The sequence below is a fragment of the Engystomops pustulosus genome, chromosome 7 (genome assembly GCF_040894005.1).
Source record: "Engystomops pustulosus chromosome 7, aEngPut4.maternal, whole genome shotgun sequence".
NCBI lineage: Eukaryota > Metazoa > Chordata > Amphibia > Anura > Leptodactylidae > Engystomops > Engystomops pustulosus.
This window is the reverse complement of record NC_092417.1, coordinates 170879667-170900388: the sequence shown is the minus strand read 5'-3', so window position 1 is coordinate 170900388 and position 20722 is coordinate 170879667. Positions and strand designations below refer to the sequence as shown.

General features: G+C 41.6%; 1 protein-coding gene across 1 annotated transcript in view; it reads right to left on the bottom strand.

Annotated features, from left to right (window-relative positions):
* SLC17A6 (solute carrier family 17 member 6) overlaps positions 1-20453 on the bottom strand; it is a 42354-nt gene extending 21901 nt beyond the window's left edge. The window contains exons 1-6 of the mRNA XM_072118946.1: positions 19727-20453; positions 17049-17301; positions 16612-16730; positions 2944-3058; positions 2656-2743; positions 2492-2578 (exon numbers count right to left, since the gene is read on the bottom strand). Coding sequence (XP_071975047.1) covers positions 2492-2578; positions 2656-2743; positions 2944-3058; positions 16612-16730; positions 17049-17301; positions 19727-19812 — 748 coding nt within the window. The 5' untranslated portion in view covers positions 19813-20453. The remainder of the gene's footprint in view (positions 1-2491; positions 2579-2655; positions 2744-2943; positions 3059-16611; positions 16731-17048; positions 17302-19726) is intronic.
* Positions 20454-20722: the final 269 nt, after the last annotated feature.

The window sequence follows — 20722 nt, the reverse complement described above, 5'->3', positions numbered from 1 at the left end:
GCTACAATTCTGCTATTTTCCGTACAATTTGTTGTGTATTCAGCAATTAAGATCCATCCGCCTGATGTCACTGCCCGAGGAGAAGGGATGGGACGTATTCTCATTGTTTCCGAAGATCTTTCTAATAAGCCCTTCACAAGGGACATCTTCTAGAGGAAAGATGGGTAAAGAGGGGCAGGAACTGGGGGGGCCGGGATGCTAAAACATTGTACATAGTAAGGAGGGGCCAGGATGTCCTTAGTGTAATAATATCAGGTTATGGCTGATACATGGTGCAGGGTCAGGAGGGGCTGAGATGCTGGCACAAAAAATAGGGTTTGTAGGGGCTTGGATTTTGAAACATGGTGCAGGCTCAGGAGGGGCCGGGATGCTAATACCATGGTGTAAGGTCAGAAAGAGCCGGGATGCTGATATACGGTGCAGGGTCAGGAGGGGACGGGATGTTGATACATGGTAAAGGGTCAGGAAGGGCCAAGATGTAGACTGATTTGGCATATACTGTGTAGCGCTGAGTAATCTGTGTGCGCTAAATAAATAAAATAATTAATTAATGTAGATACATGGTGCGGGGTCAGGAGGGGTGGGATGCTGATACACGGTGCAGAGCCCGGAGTAGAGGGATGCTGATACACAGTGCAGGGTCAGGAGGGGTGGGATGCTGATACACAGTGCAGGGTCAGGAGGGGTGGGATGCTGATGCACAGTGCAGAGCCCGGAGTAGAGGGATGCTGATACACAGTGCAGAGCCCGGAGTAGAGGGATGCTGATACACAGTGCAGGGTCAGGAGGGGTGGGATGCTGATACACAGTGCAGGGTCAGGAGGGGTAGGATGCTGATGCACAGTGCAGGGTCAGGAGGGGACAGAATGTTGATATATGGTTCAGGACCAGGAGGGGCCAGGATGCTCATAGATTGTGCAGGTTCAGGAGGTAATGGGATACTGATACAAAGTGCAGGGTCAGGAGGTGATGGAATACTGATACATGGTGCAGGGTCAGGAAGGGATGGGATGTTGATACATGGAACAGGGTCAGGAGGAGAGAGGAGGTTGGATGTGGATAAATGGCATAGAGATACATAGTACAGGGTCAGGAGGGGATGGGATACTGATACATAGTACAGGGTCAGGAGGGGATGGGATACTGATACATAGTGCTGGGTCAGGAGGGGATGGGATACTGATACATAGTACAGGGTCAGGAGGGGATGGGATACTGATACATAGTGCTGGGTCAGGAGGGGATGGGATACTGATACATAGTGCTGGGTCAGGAGGGGATGGGATACTGATACATAGTACAGGGTCAGGAGGGGATGGGATACTGATACATAGTGCTGGGTCAGGAGGGGATGGGATACTGATACATAGTACAGGGTCAGGAGGGGATAGGATACTGATACATAGTACAGGGTCAGGAGGGGATGGGATACTGATACATAGTACAGGGTCAGGAGGGGATGGGATACTGATACATAGTACAGGGTCAGGAGGGGATGGGATACTGATACATAGTGCTGGGTCAGGAGGGGATGGGATACTGATACATAGTACAGGGTCAGGAGGGGATGGGATACTGATACATAGTACAGGGTCAGGAGGGGATAGGATACTGATACATAGTACAGGGTCAGGAGGGGATGGGATACTGATACATAGTACAGGGTCAGGAGGGGATGGGATACTGATACATAGTGCTGGGTCAGGAGGGGATGGGATACTGATACATAGTACAGGGTCAGGAGGGGATGGGATACTGATACATAGTACAGGGTCAGGAGGGGATGGGATACTGATACATAGTGCTGGGTCAGGAGGGGATGGGATACTGATACATAGTACAGGGTCAGGAGGGGATGGGATACTGATACAGAGTACAGGGTCAGGAGGGGATGGGATACTGATACATAGTACAGGGTCAGGAGGGGATGGGATACTGATACATAGTACAGGGTCAGGAGGGGATGGGATACTGATACATAGTACAGGGTCAGGAGGGGATGGGATACTGATACATAGTACAGGGTCAGGAGGGGATAGGATACTGATACATAGTACAGGGTCAGGAGGGGATGGGATACTGATACATAGTGCTGGGTCAGGAGGGGATGGGATACTGATACATAGTACAGGGTCAGGAGGGCATAGGATACTGATACATAGTACAGGGTCAGGAGGGGATGGGATACTGATACATAGTACAGGGTCAGGAGGGGATGGGATACTGATACATGTATGGTACAGGGTCAGGAGGGGATGGGATACTGATACATGTATGGTACAGGGTCAGGAGGGGAAGGGATGTTTGTTATCACATTATATTAGATTCTTGGGATGGGATGTTGATCCATATTTTGGATTGTAATATTTTCCCTACTATGAACCACAGGGCATCAGCTGTGGGATTGTGGTCTTGATGCATCTATAGTCACCACATCTACCATTAGCTCCATGTTCTGTTTCCTCCGCACATATAATATTCAGAGACTTACCGTATACATAGAAAACGGACGACCACCCCGTGTATTGCACTAATATCCCAGCTAAAGGCATCCCGACCACCGCTCCGGCGTAAGACCCTGCGGAGAGAGGAGAGACGCGTCACCAGGGGAAGCACATTGATTCCTAACAACCAGACCCCCCGTCCAGTACTTACCACAAAAGGAGGTGGTCGCCAGGCGGCTTCTCTCCAGCGGAGGGGCCCATTTACTCCATATTCCATGGCAGGCGGGATAGGTGACCCCCTGGAAATGGCGAGTATAATATATAACCACGTAGACACAAAGATGTGTGTATTATACAATGTAGCATAATGTGTCATGCTCCGCCCCCTGCGGCTTTGCACTCTACTATTAGAGCGTAGATTAGAGCGCTCCTTATACTGATCTGTGAGTAGTTGTACAATGACTTATCTCATTGAAGATATTACCCATAAAATCAATACCTCCACAAGCCCTTGAAGGATCCTCACGAAGATCACACACCCATAATGCACTCTGGCAGCGGACGGAATAAGCATGTTCAAAGTGGCGGTGAGCACTATGGCCGCACCAAACACCCTGCAATATCAAGAGCAAAACAGTTACTGGAGGAGAACATGACAAGGAAGTAGACGCTAGTAGGTTGACTTAAAGGGGAACTCCAGATTAAGGTACCCATCACCGTAGAGTCTCTGCTAGTCAATGTAACAGTATGGTTTCTACATTGTAGCAGCTTGAAGCTATTGATGCTCCCACATGATATCACTTGGCTGATACATGGTCATGTGACCATTAAACGTGACCCCTCCCCTATCCAGAAATGGATGTTTTAATATTAAAAAAAAGGAAAGTCCCTCTAAAACTATACCAGTTACCAGTGAGGCATCATGGGAGATAATTACATTCAAAGATAGTTACATTACAGAAAGAAAAATATCAGACAGACACCAAATTCGTCATTGAGAATATTCTACAGATACGTACATTCAGCTCCTATAAAGGACCATGTGTCACCATGGTTACAGACTACAAACAGATCTTGTGTAGTCAGATCCCGTGGTTATGGGTCTGACAGTTTCTCTTAGACAAATTATACCAAAGATGTATTTGGTTACTAAGTAACTATAACTAAGCCAACCCTTTAAATATAAAAATAATTTTAAAAAAAGGCCTTCAAGAAAATATAAATTGTCAAAATGAAAAAAAAATAAATAAATAAAAAGTGCTCCTAATAATATACACAATTGTTACTGTTCCCCTGCTCTGGATTGTCACTACATAGATCATGTGTTGCTCTGGAGGACTCAGATGTGTAATTCCTTCTTTCCCCTGCGGAGGCAGTGTATGAATTCTTATGGGTGTAAATGTAAGGGTTTATACACACAATTTTTTTGTCTTCTCATTTTAAAACATCACAGTCAGAAAATCCTTAAATTTTTGGGTTGGTGTATGGTGATGTACTACCCTTTTCTTATAAATGGGGGATGGAAGCTGCCAACTAATATTGTGCACAGTTCCTGAATAACAGATTGTGTTGTATGTATTGCCAGTGATTATATCATCCAGCCGCCACCTGTGCACCGCTCCGCCCCAGGGGGCCCACATAAGCGAATGGCTGTGACATCATAGCCCCGGGGGGCCACTGACAACTGTACACGTATGACATGATGGGATAAATATAGGACGTAGCCTATTTACCTTACTCCACCTCTTGTATCGCCTGACACGTTCTAAGAAATATGATTGTAGTGGAGTAAATTGTGACACCCTCAGGGGCCCAAAGTACCAGCCGGGGTCTGGGGACAACCTTGCCCTTACCTGCCCGGTGATATAATGTTCCCGTAAGAAGGGTCTGTTGGGGATCCTAAATACAGCAGTGTTATAGGCCCCTGGACAACTATCCTACTAGTGACCCATGACTATTGATAACTGGACCCAGTGAAATTTGGGTTTTGCCCAATTTGGCCGAACCCGAATTTAAAAGACCTAAACTTCTAACGATGTTCAAGGTCGGATCTCTGCAAAGTTTGTTACGAACTTGAACTTTGCAGTCTGGGTCCCTTCAACCCTAACTATGACCTCAGATCAGTTGGGGTCGGACGTCTGGTCACCCTACACCAGATCAGCTGTTCCATACGGAATCCAGCATGGAAGCAATAAAGGTCATGGTGACTGTGGAGTGGAACTGCAGCTCCGCTCCTTTAAGAGGTAGAAACTATCATCCATATAATATCTACTAAATTATCCAATATCAAAGTCATTGAAGGGATTTCTGTCTCCTCAAGTGCTCCAAAAATTAATAAAAAATTTAAAAATTACTTATTTCACCGATTTCCTGTTTTCTGTCCTCTTCTCTACTTCCTGGTCGTCCTCAACACACAGGAAATGATGGCTCAGCCAGTCACCGGGAGCAGTCAGTGATTGGCTGAGCAGTATTTCCTGTGTGTTGAGTGGAAGGGAAGTAGGAACCAGAGGGACGCCCAGACAGAAGGGGAGAAGGAGGGGTTTGGTGATTATAGTTTTTTTTCTATTTTGAATCATTTAGAATTAATTTTGACATTTTGAGGAATCAGTTAATGAACACAATGGGGCAGATTTACTTGCCCGGTCCGTTCGCGATCCAGCGGCACGTTCTCTGCGATGGATTTTGGTCCGGCCGGGATTCATTAAGGCAGTTCCTCCGACGTCCACCAGGTGGCGCTGCTGCGTTGAAGAGCATCAGAACGCACTCAAGTTCACCGGCCTATTCCTAGTGAAGGTAAGTGCAAGCTCCGCGACACATTTTTTGTTTTAAATGCGTCTGTTTTTCCGAATCTGTCGGGTTTTCGTTCGGCCATGCCCCCCGATTTCCATTGCGTGCATGCCAGCGCCGATGCGCCACAATCCGATCGCGTGCGCCAAAATCCCGGGGCAATTCAGGGAAAATCGCGCAAATCGGAAATATTCGGGTAACACGTCGGGAAAACACGAATCGGGCCCTTAGTAAATGACCCCCAATGATCTTTCCTTCTGGGACATCCTCCTATCAGGTTTTACAATGTGCTACATCCACTTGAGCCAAAGGCACAGACAGAGGGGTTCCAGGATTTTAAGAAAGTGTGGTCATCACTGACATCAGAGGACATTTCAGGACCAGTGAGAGATAAAGAAGTTCTCCATTGAATATAAGTTGCAATTCATCCATGGAGTTCTATGGATTTGAGGTCCAAGTTAAGTTCTAAGCCTAAATTCCTCAACGACTGTCTTAACTTCCCATATTTTAGGGACCTTACTTTGTAATTCAGAACAATGTGCCTAAAGTTCTCCTTCATATATCCCTTCGTTGGAACTGAAGAACAAAAACTGTGAAGAACATCCCAAAAATCACGATGGAACCTAGAAAATGTGTGAGGGATGATAGATAAAGAAGTCAAGTTCTTCACGGATTCTAAGTTGCAATTCATCCATAGTGCTCTATGGATTTGAGGTTCGAAGTTTCTTAAAGATCTCAACTCCTCATATTTGAGGGACCTAACTTTGTACTCGTAGTTCGGGACAATGTGCACAAAGTTCTCCTTCATATGTCCCTTCATTGGAACTGAAGGGCCAAAACTGAGAAGAACATCCCCAAAATCCTGATCCAAGAAAATGATTGAAGGTTGGGTCTTAATGGGGCACATTTAGTAAGGGTCTGAATCGCGTTTTTCCCCCTGGGTTTTCCGAAATTTACCGTTTTGCGCCAAATTGCCCCAGGATTTTGGTGCACACGATCGGATTGTGTCGAATCCGCGCCGGCTTGCATGCGGTGAAAAACGGGGGGGGGGGGGGCGTGGCCGTCGGAGAACCCGACGGATTCGGAAAAATCGCTCTATTTAAAAAAAAAAAAAGGGTCCCTTAACACGCACTTACATGCACCAGGAAGAAGATGGTGAACTCCGGCGGACCTCAGCGGTCCTTGGCGCAGCAGCGACACCTGGTGGACATCGGGCGCACGACCTTAGTGAATCGCCGGAAGACCCGGATCCTCATCGGAGAACGCACCGCTGGATCGCAACAGGACCGGGTAAGTAAATGTGCCCCAATGTCTCAAATCTACAGTGATGAAATGATTTAAAACTCTGGAGTATCCCACTCAATGGTCAGACCCACAAGAGGGGGGGAAGTGCTTATTGTAAACTGTGAAGCTACAGCACGGAGGGGCTCTGGTAACACCACCCTGAGCCCTTCTAGCGTATTATCATCATTTTAAAAGTAAATTTTTAGAAGGAAGAAGGTCATGAATAACAAATATAAGAAGATTATCACAGTCACAGCACCTGGATCTAAGAGTAATGTCCCTGATGGACTCTGATAGGATATTTCCTTTATTAGAATTATTATATTTATTACAGGATTGATACAAGAGAATATTTTTATCTATAAACAATGTGTAAAATACTTTTTAAAAATGTTGCAAATGACTTGAACAGTCCGAGTTCATACCATTCCATTTTTTGTATTATTAAAAATGTAAATATATCAATAATTTTGTAATAAATATGTATACAAATGTGTCTCATTGCAATTACTATCACAATAACTACAGCAATATAATGGCAGCCTCTTATAGTTTTTGCATGTATTTATATAATTATTATTTTCAGATTTTCAGCTTCTATTCTGCATCTTTTCTTTATTATGATGAGGATTTTCCTTTTTTCGGAGACTCTCAGGCCGGGGGGGGGGACATTATCATAGGAATACCATAGGAATATCATAGGATTATCATAGGAATATTAAAGGAATATCATAGGATTACCATAGGAATATCATAGGATTACCATAGGATTATCATAGGATTACCATAGGATTATCATAGGAATATCATAGGATTATCATAGGAATATCATAGGATTATCATAGGAATATCATATGATTATCATAGGAATATCATAGGATTATCATAGGAATATCATAGGATTATTATAGGATTATCATAGGAATATCATAGGAATATCAGAGAAATATCAGAGGAATATCATAGGAATATCATAGGATTATCATAGGAATATCAGAGGATTATCATGGGAATATTATAGCAATATCATAGGATTATCATAGGAATATCATAGGATTATCATAGGAATATCATAAGAATATCATAAGAATATCATAGGAATATCAGAGGATTATCATGGAAATATCATAGGATTATCATAGGAATATCATAGGATTATCATAGGAATATCATAGGATTATTATAGGATTATCATAGGAATATCATAGGAATATCAGAGAAATATCAGAGGAATATCATAGGATTATCATAGGAATATCAGAGGATTATCATGGGAATATCATAGCAATATCATAGGATTATCATAGGAATATCAGAGGATTATCATGGAAATATCATAGGAATATCATAGGAATATCATAGGAATATCATAAGAATATCATAGGAATATCAGAGGATTATCATGGAAATATCATAGGAATATCATAGGACTATCATAGGAATATCAGAGGATTATCATAGGACTATCATAGGAATATCATAGGATTATTATAGGAATATCAGAGGATTATCATGGAAATATCATAGGAATATCATAGGAATATCATAGGATTATTATAGGAATATCATAGGAATATCATAGGTAAACTTTGCACTGGACACTCTGGAGCGTTGTCTTTCGGATTTGGATAAAATGAAGACATGTGTCAGGGATTGCGGGTCTTACATGGCGCAGGGGCATTAATATTCTTGGGAAGATTTTTCTCACCTCGCAATCTAATAAAAAATAAATCTTCCCTTCATTATTGGAGAACATCTGAGACTCGGATATTGAGCCCAATCCCCTGTGATTCATTAAATCCGGGAGACATCTTTATTACTGGGGGAGGACAAAGGGCCCTGCATGGAACATATGGTAAGTAGCAGCCGCTGAATGGGGATTAGGGGGCCACGTGTGGGCGACACGCGAAGCCCCTTCATGTCCCTATAAAAGGGGGCGAGACAAAGCCCCAATCTCTTCACGGTCACTGAGGCTCAAGAGGAACCAAGGCTAAAAGCCTCGTCCATTGATCGGCCCCTCTATAAGATCCGGGAAATACAATGTAACATCTCACTCATTGTGCAACTACAAGCTAAAGCACCCCCCGAAATTATCCACATTTATTTACCTTTCATTATATTATTATCATGTTATATTATTATCTTATGTTATATTATTATCGTATGTTATATTATCATGTTATATTATTCTTGTGTTATATTATCTATTTAGTACTTTTTAGGTATTTTGCAGATTATAACTTGTCTATTATACAGATAAATCCATCATTTATTTATTGTATTATTTATTATATTATATTATTATTAGTAGTAGTAATATCTCTTTCCTCGTCGAGATTTCCAACGTTCCCTTGTGGGGGCTCAGCATGTAAGGTCTCCCCCAAGGACGTCAGATGGTGGAAGGATCTCCCTGACAATATGGAAGATGACAGGTAGGGATGTATTAATAGATTAACATTGTGAAGGGAATTTATCAGCTTATATCCATAGTAAGAACCTTCTCTTGTGCTTATTACTAGTTCATGTAATAGCTGTGTAATAGATGGACTACTGCCCCCTATGTACAAGAATATAACTACTATAATACTGCGCCCTATGTACAAGACTATAACTACTATAATACTGCTCCCTATGTACAAGAATATAACTACTATAATACTGCCCCCTATGTACAAGAATATAACTACTATAATACTGCCCCCTATGTACAAGAATATAACTACTATAATACTGCCTCCTATGTACAAGATCATTACTACTATAATACTGCCCCCTATGTACAGGAATATAACTACTATAATACTGCCCCCTATGTACAAGGATATAACTACTATAATACTGCTCCCTATGTACAAGAATATAACTACTATAATACTGCCCCCTATGTACAAGAATATAACTACTATAATACTGCCCCCTATGTACAAGAATATAACTACTATAATACTGCCCGCTATGTACAGGAATATAGCTACTATAATACTGCCCCCTATGTACAGGAATATAACTACTATAATACTGCCCCCTATGTACAAGAATATAACTACTATAATACTGCCCCCTATGTACAAGAATATAACTACTATAATACTGCCCCCTATGTACAAGAATATAACTACTATAATACTGCCCCCTGTGTACAAGAATATAACTACTATAATACTGCGCCCTATGTACAAGACTATAACTACTATAATACTGCCCCCTATGTACAGGAATATAACTACTATAATACTGCCCCCTATGTACAAGAATATAACTACTATAATACTGCTCCCTATGTACAGGAATATAGCTACTATAATACTGCCCCCTATGTACAGGAATATAACTACTATAATACTGCCCCCTATGTACAAGAATATAACTACTATAATACTGCCCCCTATGTACAAGAATATAACTACTATAATACTGCCCCCTATGTACAAGAATATAACTACTATAATACTGCCCCCTATGTACAAGAATATAACTACTATAATACTGCCCCCTATGTACAGGAATATAACTACTATAATACTGTCCCTCTATGTACAAGAATATAACTACTATAATACTGCCCCTATGTACAAGAATATAACTACTATAATACTGCCCCCTATGTACAGGAATATAACTACTATAATACTGCCCCCTATGTACAGGAATATAACTACTATAATACTGCCCCCTATGTGCAGGAATATAACTACTATAATACTGCCCCTATGTACAAGAATATAACTACTATAATACTGCCCCCTATGTACAAGAATATAACTACTATAATACTGCCCCCTATGTACAAGAATATAACTACTATAATACTGCCCCCTATGTACAAGAATATACCTACTATAATACTGCCCCCTATGTACAAGAATATAACTACTATAATACTGCCCCCTATGTACAAGAATATAACTACTATAATACTGCCCCCTATGTACAAGAATATAACTACTATAATACTGCCCCCTATGTACAGGAATATAACTACTATAATACTGCTCCTATGTACAAGAATATAACTACTATAATACTGCTCCCTATGTACAAGAATATAACGACTATAATACTGCCCCCTATGTACAAGAATATAACTACTATAATACTGCCCTCTATGTACAAGAATATAACTACTATAATACTGCCCCCTATGTACAAGAATATAACTACTATAATACTGCCCCCTATGTACAAGAATATAACTACTATAATACTGCCCCCTATGTACAAGAATATAACTACTATAATACTCCCCCTATGTACAAGAATATAACTACTATAATACTGCCCCCTATGTACAGGAATATAACTACTATAATACTGCTCCCTATGTACAGGAATATAACTACTATAATACTGCCCCCCATGTACAAGAATATAACTACTATAATACTGCTCCCTATGTACAAGACTAGAACTACTATAATACTGCCCCCTATGTACAAGAATATAACTACTATAATACTGCCCCCTATGTACAAGAATATAACTACTATAATACTGCCCCCTATGCATTGTGCTCCTGCTCCTCTGGCTGTACATGTATTGCAGTGAGTCCTATCAGAGGGTCCTGTGTGATGTGGGGGGAGCAGGTGTGTGACTCTTCCATCTGTCCCCCATGTAATCAGATTAGTCAGAGCTGCTTAATTCTGTGTTCTGCTACAACATTTACTGGTGATTGTTGTTCCAAGTGATTGCTCTTTATTGCCCTGAAGAGAACAATCCTGGACGGACAGAAGAAAGGCAGAAATGTATCATTAATAAGAATGTACAAATATTTGTCATCTTCTGCAGGAGAATCATCCAGGATTGCACCAAAACTTCATCTGTATCAGTGACTGTGGTTCCTTTTATCCTCTTTTTTAGATAAATAAATAGATATGAGATGGATACAGGAAGACAAAGCAGGTCAATCAGGAGCAATAGTGATTAATACATTATCTGTGTCCTCCATCCCCCTGCACCCCATGTCCTCCATACCCTGCACCCCGTGTCCTCCGTACCCCTGCACCTTGTGTCCTCCATCCCCCTGCACCTCATGTCCTCCATCCCCCTGCACCCCGTGTCTTCCATCCCCCTGCACCCCGTGTCCTCCATCCCCCTGCACCCCGTGGCCTCCATCCCCCCTTCACCCCGTGGCCTCCACCCCCCTGCACCCTGTGGCCTCCATCCTCCTGCACCCCGTGGCCTCCATCCCCCTGCACCCCGTGGCCTCCATCCCCCTGCACCCCATGGCCTCCATCCCCCTGCACCCCGTGGCCTCCATACCCTGCACCCCATGGCCTCCATCCCCCTGCACCCTGTGTCCTCCATCCCCCTGCACCCCGTGTCCTCCATCCCCCTGCACCCCGTGTCCTCCATCCCCCTGCACCCCGTGTCTTCCATCCCCCTGCACCCCGTGGCCTGCATCCCCCTGCACCCCGTGGCCTCCATCCCCTGCACCCCGTGGCCTCCATCCCCCTGCACCCCGTGTCCTCCATCCCCCTGCACCCCGTGTCCTCCATCCCCCTGCACCCCGTGGCCTCCATCCTCTGCAGCCCGTGGCCTCCATCCTCTGCAGCCCGTGGCCTCCATCCCCCTGCACCACGTGACCTCCATCCCCTGCACCCCGTGTCCTCCATCCCCCTGCACCCCGTGTCCTCCATCCCCCTGCACCCCGTGTCCTCCATCCCCCTGCACCCCCTGTCCTCCATCCCCCTGCACCCCGTGGCCTCCATCCCCCTGCACCCCATGGCCTCCATCCCCCTGCACCCTGTGTCCTCCATCCCCCTGCACCCCGTGTCCTCCATCCCCCTGCACCCCGTGTCCTCCATCCCCCTGCACCCCATGTCCTCCATCCCCCTGCACCTCCTATCCCCCATCCCCCTGCACCCCATGTCCTCCATCCCCCTGCACCCCATGGCCTCCATCCCCCTGCACCCCGTGTCCTCCATCCCCCTGCACCTCGTGTCCTCCATCCCCCTGCACCCCGTGGCCTCCATCCCCCTGCACCCCGTGGCCTCCATCCCCCTGCACCCCGTGGCCTCCATCCTCTGCAGCCCGTGGCCTTCATCCCCCTGCACCACGTGACCTCCATCCCCTGCACCCCGTGTCCTCCATCCCCCTGCACCCCGTGTCCTCCATCCCCCTGCACCCCACGTCCTCCATCCCCCTGCACCCCGTGTCCTCCATCCCCCTGCACCCCACGTCCTCCATCCCTCTGCACCCCGTGTCCTCCATCCCCCTACACCCCATGTCCTCCATCCCCCTGCACCCCGTGTCCTCCATCCCCCTGCACCCCACGTCCTCCATCCCTCTGCACCCCATGTCCCCATCCCCCTACACCCCACGTCCTCCATCCCCCTGCACCCCATGTCCTCCATCCCCCTGCACCTCATGTCCTCCATCCCCCTGCACCCCATGTCCTCCATCCCCCTGCACCCCGTGTCCTCCATCCCCCTGCACCCCGTGTCCTCCATCCCCCTGCACCCCGTGTCCTCCATCCCCCTGCTCCCCATGTCCTCCATCCCCCTGCACCGCATTTCCTCCATCCCCCTGCACCCCGTGTCCTCCATCCCCCTGCACCCCACGTCCTCCATCCCTCTGCACCCCACGTCCTCCATCCCTCTGCACCCCATGTCCCCATCCCCCTACACCCCACGTCCTCCATCCCCCTGCACCCCATGTCCTCCATCCCCCTGCACCTAATGTCCTCCATCCCCCTGCACCCCATGTCCTCCATCCCCCTGCACCCCATGTCCTCCATCCCCCTGCACCCCGTGTCCTCCATCCCCCTGCACCCCGTGTCCTCCATCCCCCTGCACCCCATGTCCTCTATCCCCCTGCACCCCGTGTCCTCCATCCCCCTGCACCCCGTGTCCTCCATCCCCCTGCACCCCATGTCCTCCATCCCCCTGCACCGCATTTCCTCCATCCCCCTGCACCCCACGTCCTCCATCCCTCTGCACCCCATGTCCCCATCCCCCTACACCCCACGTCCTCCATCCCCCTGCACCCCATGTCCTCCATCCCCCTGCACCCCACGTCCTCCATCCCTCTGCACCCCACGTCCTCCATCCCCCTGCACCCCACGTCCTCCATCCCTCTGCACCCCATGTCCCCATCCCCCTACACCCCACGTCCTCCATCCCCCTGCACCCCATGTCCTCCATCCCCCTGCACCCCACGTCCTCCATCCCTCTGCACCCCACGTCCTCCATCCCCCTGCACCCCATGTCCTCCATCCCCCTGCACCCCATGTCCTCCATCCCTTATGAGATTTGGGGTAACATTGGGGCATGCAGTATTATTCCCTGGTGACACATAGATGAGAGAAGCGTTTGGCCTGTAGGGGGCAGCCACTGTCATTTGGTTAATTTCTGAATGAAACATATGTTCCGTCTCCCTCTCTCTATATGTTACATATATGATCACATACAGAACGTCTCCATTGTTACTTCACCTCCCAGAAAACAACTTCCAGCATCCAAAAAATAGTCAAGGTCATATAAAGGGCAATCCCTCCATCCATCCCGAATCCTCCCCATCTGCCGCCATTACAATATTTTATCACATGGCGCTCGTGTATCTGCTCATTAGTGGATTCAGCGCAAACAAGCGGCGCCAGAATCTGTTCTGACAGACAGCACCAGCTGCCCCGGGAGAGACGCCAATCACAGCACAAGTATCTATCCATCTATCATACATGTATCTACCGACACAGAGGCAGCCTAATGTACAGGACACTGAGGGGCATAATATAAGAATAGCACACCTTTATATGGGGCCAATTATTATTATTCAAACTATTTTTGACATTTTTTTATTAATTTATGAGATCTCATATCTATCTATCTCATATCTATCTATCTATCCCATATCTATCTCATATCTATCTATCTATCTATCTATCTCCTATCTATCTATCTATCTATCTATCTCATATCTCTCTCTATCTATCTCATATCTATCCCATATCTATCTATCTATCTATCTCATATCTATCTATCTATCTATCTATCTATCTATCTATCTATCTATCTCATATCTCTCTCTATCTATCTCATATCTCTCTATCTATCTCATATCTCTCTATCTCATATCTATCTATCCATCTATCTATCTCCTGTCTATCTATCTATCTATCTATCTATCTCATATCTATCTATCTCATATCTATCCATCTATCTATCTCCTGTCTATCTATCTATCTATCTCCTATCTATCTATCTATCTCCTATCTATCTATCTATCTATCTATCTCATATCTATCTATCTCATATCTATCTATCTATCTCATATCTATCTATCTATCTCATATCTATCTATCTCATATCTATCTATCTATCTATTTATCTCATATCTATCTATCTCATATCTATCTATCTATCTCCTATCTATCTATCTATCTATCTTATATATATCTCAAATATTTATCATCCATCTCTATGTATCTTGATATTCTCTCTCTCTCTCTCTCTCTCTCTCTCTATGTACATATAGATGTATATAAGTAGAGCCATATATATATATATATAGTGTTACATTGTATCCAGGCTTTTCCATGCCTTGTACATTGATTGGTCCACCCTTGATTCTTCTACCTGTTCCCTCGCAGCACAAGCCATAAAGCAACGGCCTCTTCTTTCCCCTTCATCTATTATGTATTTTATGCAAAGTGGTTTCACAGCAACATATTACTTAACCCCTTGCGTGCCGGACACTTTCCAGCCCTTCATCAGAACCTTCTCCGCTCGTCTCTTTAACATAATTACATTTTTTTTTTTTTTTAGGAAAGTGATTTATTGCTTCCCCTCGATAATCTTGTTCCTGCTGATACTTTCTATATTATCTCTGGTGTCTGAGTGACAGTCGCTGTGGTAGAGATTGTCACCGTCACAAATCTCTTCCTCTTCCCGATCCCAGATAAAGCCGCAGTTATTACAATGGGATAAGAGGAGACAGCGGCCTCCTCCGTCCCCCTGAGATCTCATTAACAGGTGGAGTCACCCCCCCTGCGCCCGAAATATCGCCAAGCGCCATAGAAACTGAGCTCTGCGCCATCTGTAGCCGCATCCACAGGGGAGAGGACGAGGCTCAGAACCGGAGGACATACTAGTGATTTCTTCTACAATCCAAGGCTGTTTTATTATTATTTTTTATTGAAATTCATGAGTGCAACTTACTTTTACTATATTCTCCTATCATTTCTATACATTTCAATCATTCTATAATATGGAACGTTTTACTCTCCTTTTATTTTTGAATAATGTTTAATGTTATGAACATTTTTTTCATTTCTAACGCACAAAATTCCAGTTTGATTTGTGATTTTAAAAAGCAAAGATGTGATTTTCACCTACGATTTTCTGTAGTAATCATAAATATTTATCATTTCCAACAAACGTTTTAAAAAGAATTTTTTATATTCCCAAAATACCCATTTTTTTTTTTTTTTTTATCTTTAGTTCATTTCCAAAAGACCAAGGTTTTTTTTTTTACTATCATTATTAAGTAACCCATGGTTTTTTTTAAAAAATGTATATTATCTCTAAGACCTTGCACTTTGTATTAAATATTGTTATTATTTCTGAAAAAAAAACTAGAATATTTAATAATATTTTTAGCTGGATTTTTATAACATATTGTGATTTTTTTTCTAAAATTCTTAGGATTTTTTTTTTTACAACATATATTTTTATTTTTTATAATTTTATCATACAAGTGCAATTTTAAAAAAAAAAATATTTGTATTATTTGAGGCACCTCAAATTTGAAAAAAATATTTTTAGCATGTCTAAAAAGACCCATTATTTTTTTAAAATAAAATATTGTTATTTTCCAATTTGTCCTAAACAAATTTAGTTTCCTTAGATCCTAAGATTTTTTACCATACGATATATATAATATATATATATATATATATATATATATATATATATATACATATATAGATATACATATATATATATATATTATAAATAAATATTTATAAATATTTTTCAAAATTGTTTCATTCTCCAAGGGCAACAAAATTAAAAGAAATTCTGAACAAAAATACACATTTCCTATTTTTTAATTGGAAGGCGACTTTGAAAATTCCTTACAATAAATGTGTGTTCTGTACCTGTTAGCAGCTAATCTTGACGCTATATATCCGCCAGGAATTTGCGTTACTATGTAGCCCCAGAAAAATGAGCCGTGGATCATTCCAACAATTTCAGGATTCCAATTAAATTCGGCTTTCTGTTCATAGAAAATTAAAAAAAGAGGGAGGTGAATATTTCTTAGATATTCTATAAATTAATTACATTTGGTTCTTTTTTACTCTAAATTACACAAAATAAAAATTAGCAATTTTTGGAAATTTTTGGGTAAAATTGTACAAATATGTATTAATCACATGTAGTCTTATATTACATTTGTTTGTATACTCATAACAAATGTATACGTTTGGTGGGATTGGACATTGAGCCTGGAATTAACTCTTTGTAGTCAATGGGTAACGCGGCAGAGCGGATGGGAGGGGGGAGAGGGAGCAGCAGAACTTTCTGACTTTCTCACCTGTTTAATAATGGTTCCGTTCCGATGAATGGTGCTGTTATTTACCATATCCACTATGGCCACTCCCAGGTTACAACGAATCCCAAAAGAAATGCAGAACCCCAGCCCACTCATAATGGCGATGATATATCTCCGGGGGAGCCCAAAGCAGGTACAGTCACACAGAGGAGGCTTCTCCTCAGACACTTGCAGTGGTTTTCCATCTTCAGTCAACTCGATAGTCTCATTGTTTTTTTGTCTTTTCTCTAAAACTCTGTAAAACAAGCAAAAAAAAAAACAATTTTTTTTACAAAAAAAATTTCCTTTAAAAATCAGTTTTTTTGATTATTTGTCTCCTCACAAGAAAATAAACATTTAGCAAAATCCGAACTAGAAACAATGAAACTAAACATTTGCAGAATTTATTTGGAGTATTTAAGAGATAAAAGATTGTAAAACCCCAAATACATCAAAAAATTCCCTATTGCATTATTCAACAGGACGAATAAATATTTCATGGAGAGACAAAAACATTCACAAACCCTCGAAGACGGGAATAAAAAAAACATGTCAAATGTTAACGTAAAATTATTGGACAATTGATAATTTTTCCCCCCCTAAGAAATAGAACAAAAATATTTATCATTTATTCAGATAATAAATATTCTACTTGTATGATCCCATTTTTTTGTTATTTCATTCATCTTTGTGTAATTGGAGATTTTTTTTTTTACATGAGAAAAGAAGCTGCAGAAAATATCTCAAACGATAAACAAACTTATTAAAAATACAAATAGTAAAAATAGAAATATTTCTCTGTGTGTATATATATATTTATCTATAGGATGTTACTTCTGTTTTATATGTATAGGAATGTTATAGAGAATAATTTTAGAACTTTGATAAAATAAGATAAATGGAAAATTAAGTAGATACAGTTTTGGTTCAAATAAATGTTTGTTTCCTTAGAAAAATATGAAAATATATAAAATGGGAATAAAAAATTTTAATTGTTAAAATACTATTTTACTATAGTATATATATATATATTTATCTCTCTAATATTTATCTATCTATCTATCTCATATCTATCTCCTATCTATCTATCTATCTATCTATCTATCTCATATCTATCTATCTATCTATCTATCTCATATCTATCTATCTATCTCATATCTATCTATCTATCTCATATCTATCTATCTATCTATCTATCTCATATCTATCTATCTATCTATCTATCTATCTATCTCATATCTATCTATCTATCTATCTATCTCATATCTATCTATCTATCTATCTATCTCATATCTATCTATCTATCTCATATCTATCTATCTATCTATCTATCTATCTATCTATCTATCTCATATCTATCTATCTCATATCTATCTATCTATCTCATATCTATCTATCTATCTATCTATCTATCTCATATCTATCTATCTATCTATCTATCTATCTCCTATCTATCTCCTATCTATCTCCTATCTATCTATCTATCTATCTATCTATCTATCTATCTATCTATCTATCTATCTATCTATCTATATATCTATCTATCTATCTCCTATCTATCTATCTCATATCTATCTATCTATCTCCTATCTATCTATCTCATATCTATCTATCTATCTCCTATCTATCTATCTCCTATCTATCTCATATCTATCTATCTATCTCCTATCTATCTATCTCATATCTATCTATCTATCTCCTATCTATCTCATATCTATCTATCTATCTCCTATCTATCTATCTCATATCTATCTCCTATCTATCTATCTATCTATCTATCTATCTCATATCTATCTATCTCATGTCTATCTAACTATCTATCTCATATCTATCTATCTATCTTATATCTATCTATCTCTTATCTATCCATCTATCTATCTATCTATCTATCTCACATATATCTATCTCCTAACTATCTATCTCCTATCTATCTATCTATCTATCTATCTATCTATCTCATATCTATCTATTTATCTATCTATCTATCTAACTCATATCTATCTATCTATCTATCTATCTATCTATCTATCTATCTCCTATCTATCTATCTATCTATCTATCTATCTATCTATCTATCTCATATCTATCTATCTATCTCATATCTATCTATCTCTCCAGTATAAATATATTTGTATTCAATAAATAAGTATAATCTACATATATTTCCTGTTTTAAATTATAACAATAAAAAATATAAAAATAAAAAAATATACAAAATTTAATACATGATAAAAAAAACCATTAAAATTACAAATAAAACCCCCAAATATTGTTAAATTTTTTTTATAGGAAATCAGATATTATCTAGAAATAATCCTGTCCTATTGTAAGTCACATCAGATTTTTGTCCTCGCTGTAAAGTGTCTCTTATTAAATATTTATTTATTCGCTTTTACGCTTCGGCAGATCCCATTGGGAATCCATTAACGAGGTGCGAGTGTCTTTACTTCTTACAGGTTTCTAATATTTTGCAATATTTAGATTCCAAAACCGAAATTAACTTTGTTTCCCGTTAATAATTAATGAGCGGGGGAACATGGCGGCGAGAGAGAGAGCGAGCGAGCAAACGCGTGCGCGACTTATCAATATTCATCGTATCAATGGGAGATATTCGGACACTTTGTCCTAGAACCCAAAAACTGAGCAAAAAATCATCAAAATCAGCAGCGAGAGACTGATACCTGTGTAGCTGCCCCAGGGATTTTCCTGCCAAATTCTTCAGCCCTTCTTTTCCAGGTGCTAAGACCCTTTGTTTTATTGTATCCATTATTGCTTCAGGTTGTTTGTTGCTTGTTCTCCGCTTTAGATTGTACGATGTGTAGGACGGCGACTTCTCATAGTGTAAGAGTGGATTCCAAATAAGATTCCAAAGCTGATCCTACAAAAAAAAAAAAAACGGAGAAGCGATGGCTGCGCCTGGAGACGGGGTAGGAGGATTACAAAGTGTTCATGGCTGGAAGTGAAGGCAGAGTCATGGTTGGTACATACAGAGCAAAATCCATGTTACATCAGAATCGCCTCCAAAAAACACGGATTTTCAATGGAAAGTCGTCCGGGAAGATATTGCATTTCACCAAAAAGGTAGAAAAATCCCAGCGTTGCCAAAAATTGCATGAATTTTCCAGGTGTAAAAGAGTCAGACTTTGACCAATAGGGGGGTAGGAGGGTCCGGGCAGGTCCCTGTCACCATAGGAAGCTCAGGTTGGATGAGACTCCGGCGCTGAGTGGCTGCGCCCTCCAGCACCATGGACAGGTCCAGCCGATAGGAAGAGCCTCTTCTTCTTCTTCTTCTCGCTTCCACTGCGAAAGAACTTTCCAAGGGAATTGGGCGGATCGCCCCTGTGCAGGATTCATTCCGAGTCTCTCCAGTGCGGATGCTATGGAAACCAAAGCGAAGATGTCATCGCCTCCATCCAGGTTCACAGACGACGGGAAAGGGCTCGCTCCTGGATCATTAAAAATGCAAAACTTCACTTTTCCCTTCTCTTTGTGCTCCAGATATTCTGTTGTGACGTCATATAAAGAAAAATTTTAAAAATTCCAAAGTAATATAAATGTGACTGTTCCGATTCTAACACATTGCAAGGCGCAAAATATTAAAATACATCATATTTTTTATTATTACGAAAAAATAATATTCAAATAATTTTTGAAAATAATTGAAGTCACATGACCTA